Source organism: Myotis davidii, unplaced genomic scaffold (genome assembly GCF_000327345.1).
Source record: "Myotis davidii unplaced genomic scaffold, ASM32734v1 scaffold2171, whole genome shotgun sequence".
NCBI classification, from domain to species: Eukaryota; Metazoa; Chordata; class Mammalia; order Chiroptera; family Vespertilionidae; genus Myotis; species Myotis davidii.
Genome location: NW_006282261.1, coordinates 80,529 through 88,050, shown reverse-complemented (window position 1 = coordinate 88,050; position 7,522 = coordinate 80,529). Strand labels below are relative to the sequence as shown.

The window sequence follows — 7,522 nt, the reverse complement described above, 5'->3', positions numbered from 1 at the left end:
CACTGGCTCAAAATCATCAGCTGAAATATACACTAATCCTATATAATAAAAGCATAATATGCAAATTGACCAAATGGTGGAATGACTGGTTGGTGGGGGACAGGGCCGGTGAGCAGGTAGTGCCAGGCCAGCCAAGGTGTGTGCCAGTGGGCAGAGGGAGGGAACTGCGATTGGGGGGGAGGGGCGGCGGTGACCAGTGGTAGCAGAGGGGCAAGCTATGAGGGCAGAGGTGCTATCATGATTAGCACTGTTTCCTCAGAACCCAGCACACTGGATGGCACATAAAAAGCACCTACTATTTGCTAAATGATTAAATGAAAGAACTGAGGTTCATGCAATAACAAAGATATCTGTTTCATATAACAGAAAGCTTCCAACTTAAGGAACTGTAGGAACCTATTTTTAGTAGTGAATATATAGAATAGGTCTGACAGTCATACTTACTGAGTAAACTGATTTAAAAAAATATATATTTTATTGATTTTTTACAGAGAGAAAGGGAGAGAGATAGAGAGCTAGAAACATTGATGAGAGAGAAACATCGATCAGCTGCCTCCTGCACACCTCCTACTGGGGATGTGCCCACACCCAAGGTACATGCCCTTGACCGGGATCGAACCTGGGACCTTTAAGTCCACAGGCCGATGCTCTATCCACTGAGCCAAACCGGTTAGGGCTGAGTAAGCTGATTTTATCAGTCACTATAAAATATGGTCAGGAGAAGGGAGCACACCTCTGGAATTTAGGTGAACAGACTGAGGGAAAACCACAGGTATAGAGACATTCCAAAAGAATTGGAGGTGAGGAGGCTGAAGAGGGTACTGAAATAAACAATGGCAATAAGGAAGTACCAGAAATGAAAACGTGTGTTGATACTCATTCACACCAGGCCTATAGGTGGGCTTACCACCGGTACCATAGCATTAGTTATCATGAAGTCTTTTCCTCCAAGGTTCTAAAATGTGTTCTCTGGGGATATCTTTTTCTTCACATAACTATATATTTTCAGTTCCAAAGAAATAGTTGTTGGAACACTAGGATTTAATCCAATTTTCCTAGCATAAATCTGTTATACAAGGCACAATTATTTATTGTTAGAAGGAAATCTTTAAGAAACCAAGATTATTACATAATTGCCATTATATATATCTTAAATTAGCACATATAGCTTACTATATTTTATTTCACCAATATTAATTTATACATATTACCATGTAGATTAAATTAGCAACATGTTATTAAAAAGTACAAGACTAAAATTACCTGTTGATCTGAATCTGCTTGTAGTACAGATCTATCTGTAATTAGGACTGCCCTGGAAATGTGCCTATAATGCACAAAACAGTTATTCAGTGATTCAGATTTCATGGATAAGTTTCATTTACAGTTATATAACCACCAGAAGGCATATTTCAAAGATTTAAGTCACGATAAAAGTGTCACCTCCCCAAACAGAGTCAAGTTCTGCTTTAATCTTTTCTTGGCTCATGAAAGGAAGGATCTGTGACCTGCAGACAAACCCCAGCTGATGCAAAGGAGTCAAAATTAGGCTAAGTTCCCCCCAAACCAGACCCTATAAGAGAACAATGGTAACATACTCAATGCTATCTTTTGTTTGGTATATATTTGCATCTTACTTGAACAATGATTATACAAAAGTTTCAATGTAATCACAAAGCTAAACTTTTCTATGTTTCACCTTCCCTTGGACAGTGGGTGATTTGGTGCCTTACCTGTATTGCACGTGCGAGCATGTGTTCTCAGAAAAGTAACTGTCCTCCACAAGGAAATGCTTAGAGATTATTCTCTGACCAAATTGATCTATGATTGCTTTGCATCTACAAAGAAGACACGCAGAGCAAAAATGTTCTCATTGATTACATAATTGAGCAAATAAACATAATCAACTACCAATTTTTGAATCTTATACAAATTTCTTAGAAGATTTTAAAATTGCCTATAATTCCCCTTTTTTTAGAGAAACACAGACATTATATATAGAATATATACTTTTATTGCTATCTGGAGTCTTTTAAACTATAAAATAAATGTGAGATAAAACTCAAATATTTATATTGAATGTCATTAGTAAGTAAGACGAAGTTAGGACAAGTATACAGTATGAGTTTTTCTAATGTTTAGGAACATAGAAGCTTTTTCCTTAATTTAGAAAATAGGCTCTTTTTGTTCTTAACAGACTTAAGGGAAGGGGAAGATAAAAGTTTATTAAATATCTTGCTATATCATTCACAGCCTGTAAAAGCCACTAAAGACTTTCTATTTTTTCTGTTACATGTTGCTTTCTCTTTTGTTCAAGAATAGCTCTCTGGTCACATGTGTGATAATATGTTAAAAAAAAAGGCCTGGAGCTTCTTTTAATATCTGTTTCCACTTTACTTCAAAGGATGATCATAGAAAGATTTCTTTCAAGTGCTGTTTCCAAATAAGGAAAACAATTATGCATGGACATTATCAGGTCTCTGTCATCTGATATGTGTTGGGACAATGAATCATACAGAACCCTCCATTGACCTTCTTTCAATGTGTCTAGATAAAAGGATGAAAATTAGAATCCATCTCCTTGCAGTGCCACAAGTTATAAATGTACTTTATAGGGCTCATTATCCAAACTAATGGACTAAGGGCAACATCCTTGAAATGGACTTACCAGCACCGACAAAGCCAGTATGCAATATTTCAGAAACTATATGCAAATGTCTGCATGTTTGCTGTATCTTTTTATTATGAAAATATCACAATTTAACTTTTGTCACAGCTTCTCCTTTTGGGACCATAATTTATTTTATTAGAAATACACTTACATGTATATCCTAATAAAATGCAAGCAGATAATTTCAAATCTATACCACATTTTAACTAAATATAGTATAAACTAAAATATGCTGTATCACTCTAAAATGGAGCCAAACAAGAGATATTTACCAGGTATAAAGGCATTATAAAAGGACAAACATCCAAAAAGAATACTGAGATGAAATTAAGGTGTATTTCTTAAAGGCATATTATGATATGCTGGTATTCTTGAATAAATGGTGTGCCACTGTTGGGATAGACTATGATATCTCATGATGTTAGATATACATAATATGTATATTAATCAATTAACCACATATTAATACATGCTATATTACATTAGTATTTTTGATTTTTGCCATCTCACATCTACTTCCTTTCTCTTCCCAACTTATATTCCAATGTATCCCTCCTCACATGTTAATGAACTAGAGCTCTTGCCTTATAAAATACTTAACTAAATAGATATAAGGTATTTGTACCTCAGTACTGTGTTTTGTAAAATAATTAGTTAAAAAGTAGAAAAGTAAAACATTCAGACTGTTTTAAACCATTCATATACATTTTAAAAAAAATTATGGCTTTAGCCATTTTATTCTTTAACATATTTTTATTGATTTTAGAGACGAAGGGAGAGGGAGAGAGAGATAGAAACATCAATGACGAGAGAGAATCAATGATTGGCTGCCTCCTGCAACCCCCTACTGGGGATCGAGCTCACAACCTGGGCATGTGTCCTTAACTGGAATTGAACCCAGGACCCTTCAATCTGCAGGCTGACACTCTATCCACTGAGCCAAACTGGCTATGGCCATTCATACACAATTTAAAACACAAGGTACTTTAGGCAATGGGGAAGAGAAATCTGCTAATCCATAATTAAAAATTGATCTCTATTTGTTCTGAGAGCTCTGACAAGCTTTTTCCTTACCTTAAATTCAGAGATTATATAGTGTCATTAGGGAATAATCGGGGCAGAAAATAAGAGGGTGTTAAAATCTTCTATCTTTTGATAGGGATTTAGACTATCCTATATAATAAAAGGCTAATATGCAAATTGTCCCCTTGGGAGTTTGACTGGGAGACGGAGTTTGATTGCTTGCTATGATGTGCACTGATCAACAAGGAGCGGAGCGGAATATGGCAGGCAACCAGCGGTGGTGGTGGGGTGCTGAGGGAGTGACGGAAGGAGGAGGCGAGGAGGTGGGGAACCTGATAGGCCCTGATTGCTGTTCAAAGGGACCCTACCGGTGCATGAATTTTGTGCACGGAGCATCTAGTATCTACACAAATAAAAGAGAAATATGTAAATTGACCATCACTTTGCGATGTCCACCAGCCAATCAGGAGTGAGTACACAAATCAGTGGGACAAGATGGCGGCAGCCACAGAGCCAGCGGGAGGCTTGGGTCGCCCCTGGTTACAGAGGAAGCCAAGCTTCCTGACTGCCCTGGTCGGCCACTGAAGGAGGGGCCTGTGGGCAGTTGCCACAGAGCCAGCCTGAGCATGGGAGGATTGGGTTGCCTGGGCCAGCCTCCAAGGGAGGGGTCTGCAAACGGCCCTCAGCTCCTTACCCAGGCTGGCCACTCCCCCATGGGGTGAGGGTTCTCGCTGGGGGGTGTGGCCAGCCTGAAAACAGCCCTCAGCCCCTCACCCAGGCTGGCCACCCCCCACAATGGGGACCCCCACTCCAATGGGGACATGGCCAGCCTACAAACCACCACAGGCCCTTGCCCAGGCTGCTCTGCCTCCCAAAGGAACCCCCACCCTAATCCAGAACACCTTTCACGCACACCAAATGGCTCCCAACTGTGCACCAGGCTTCTATCAATACTAATAAAAGGGTAATATGCAAATTAGGCTGGGAGACCTTCTAGGAGACCTTCCAGACGTTCTTCTGGATGAATCCATGGTGGCGGGGCCAAGGTAGAGGTGGTTAGGGGCCAAGAGAGGAGGGCGTGGGTGCTCGCAGCTACAGTGTTTTGGTCAGGTTCAAGCCTTGGGCTGATGAGAGGGCACAGTCCTCTCATTGCCACGTGCAAGTCCCAGCTCACAGGGCAGAGCCCTCCTAGCACAATTATAGAGAGTGGTTAGGGGCAATCAGGCAGGCAGGCACGTAAGTGGTTAGGAGCGAGCAGTCCTGGATTGCCAGGGATCGGACCTAAACCGGCAGTAGGACATCCCTCGAGAGGTCCCAGATTGAGAGGGTGTAGGCCAGGCTGAGGGACACCCACCTCCGTGCATGAATTTCGAGCACCGGGCCACTAGTAGATATATTATTTGTCAAAAGTCAGCTAATGAGCACTTAGATTTGGGCACCTGCACTGCATGAAAATTTTCATCAAAAGAAAAAGCTGTAAATAAATATTAAACTCTTAATTATCTGCATGCCGAAGTGTTCAGGGGGAACTGTACTTATATCTGAACTTTACTGTGAAATGCTTTAAACAGGTGAAATGATGGACAGAGGGATAAACTTTTGAGTAGATATATGATTAAATATGTATATTAAAATGTTAATTGTGGAATCTAGGTGGTGGATATAGAAGTGTTCACCCTGAAATTCTTTCAACTGTGGCATAGATTTGAAATTTTTCATCATAAAATATTGGACTAACATTGGCAGGGAGGGGTGTTAATATAAATCGTGGACTCTAGTCTAAGTCTTTGCAAAAAGCTCCCTTTTAAATAAACCACACAATTAAACCTGGCCATAAGCTACGGAGTACCTTTGCTTTGTAGGGATCCAAACTCTAGTAGGACTGCTTCAATGGTAGTTATACCTTTAGTGACAGGGAGACATTGGTTTCAGAAGTTATGGTATTAGAAGAAACTGGGGACCACTCAAAATAGAAGTATGGGGACATGGGGTTTAGGGAGTTCAACAATGCAAGGGCAATATACCAACAAATGTTCCTATGTATGCTGAGGCTTCTGGATGAAACAGTGATTCTCAGAGGAGGAGGAGAAGGAAGCAAATCAGAATCACACCTGGGGGACTTTTTCAAATTATAAGTACCCCTGGAGATTCTGATAAGCTCCCAAATCCCAGGGAAGAATCACTGTCAAGTGTGCCACTGCTACTATTGTATCTCTATTCTGTGCTACATGGAGAAAAGTCAAGAGCTATTGCTACAGAAAGAAATATATTGATATCTGCAGTAATTGAGGTTATGGTCACATATGCTCTGTCAGTCTGGTAGATGATAATAACACAACTCACCTGGTAGCCTCCTTCTGCTGCACTAAGGCTCTAGGCCTGAACAATTCAAAGCAAGACACATTTAAGTAAGTGGTAAGATTTGTTTACCCCTCAGACACTTGACTTACTGTCATATATTTGGCCTAATTGGGAGAACAATGTAGGAAGGAATATTGACTTGGGACCTAGACTTAGAGTTTGTATTACAAGATTAATATAAGGAATTAGATGACATTCAGGTAATGGAAAAGAGCCAAATGAAACAGTGTTGCCAGAGACATTAAAATACCCTCCCGCCAGCCCCTTTCACATGAACCTGAGGAAGCCATTAAAGATTAACAACATTTTGGATTTAGTTGAGGTTCTTACTGAGCTTCATAAATAGTAAGTTGAGGTGGAGCATAATAGGAGTTCCTAAGTACAGGGACACAATGACAAAGCTGACCATAAGAATCACTGAAGCCAGGCGAAACATTTCTAGAGCTGACCTTTCTAAATCACAATACTTACTCAATTCTTAGTGCAATGACACAAGGGTATAAATATCAAAATGGCGATAAGGAAGAAAACATTCAACAAGAAAAAAACTCTTTATCTGAAATTTGGCCCAGAGGAGAAAAAATAACATTAAAACAGGCATCACTATGATCTTCAGAATTAATATCCCAACTAATTGTATGGTAAGGAGTGCAGAAATCGCATATGAAATAATTTTTAAAAACATTAATTAAGGAAATCAGAAGATTCCCAATCACTGAAGTAAACAAAATAATTCTCCCTACTCACTATGTCCTTCCACGATTTCTCAAACACATTAGTTCACATGCCACCTCTTCAATGACACCTTTCCAAAACACTTATCATTCATTCTTTTGGGTAAAAATCCATTCCAATAGTTTCAAACACCATTAACCTACTCTGACCAATCCAAAGCTCTGTATCCATATTTTAAAACATTTATTATCCATTTCTTTCTGGAGAGATTCCAAATGCTTTTTAAACCTAGCATGCCCCAAACAGAGTTCATCATGGCTCCTCATCTGCTTACCCTCTTGGAATTCCCTATCTTAGGTAATGACATGACCAGCACTTAACAGTTTCCCTAACTCAGAATCTCTGTTTCTACATCTAATCTGCTATTCAATTTTCATCCTACCTTATAAACATTTCTTCAAACTCAACTTTTCTCTCCATTTTCACTGAGACTGCCTTAGACTCTTGTTTAGTCTAGTAAGACAATGGACTACTAGCAAGTTGGTAGCTCATCTGCTTGATATAAATGTATGGCAAAACAATCATGTGCCAATCACTGTTCTAAGGCAATTTTAAGAAAACTAGAGGCCTGGTGCATGAAAATTCATGCACTTGAGCGGGGAGGTCCCTCAGTCCAGCCTGCCCCCCTCACAGTCTGGAAACCCTCAGGGGAGGGAGGCAATCCGGCGATCAGGGGAAGGTGATGCCCCATCACTCCTCTGCTGCTGCCACGGCCGGCTGCACAAGCTTCAG

The 7,522-nt window shown here is 40.0% G+C and overlaps 1 protein-coding gene across 1 annotated transcript in view; it reads right to left on the bottom strand.

The window, feature by feature from the left end:
- CHM (choroideremia (Rab escort protein 1)) overlaps positions 1-7,522 on the bottom strand; it is a 133,484-nt gene that overhangs the window by 48,007 nt on the left and 77,955 nt on the right. Inside the window, exons 6-7 of the mRNA XM_006752799.2 lie at positions 1,734-1,838; positions 1,264-1,327 (exon numbers count right to left, since the gene is read on the bottom strand). Coding sequence (XP_006752862.1) covers positions 1,264-1,327; positions 1,734-1,838 — 169 coding nt within the window. The remainder of the gene's footprint in view (positions 1-1,263; positions 1,328-1,733; positions 1,839-7,522) is intronic.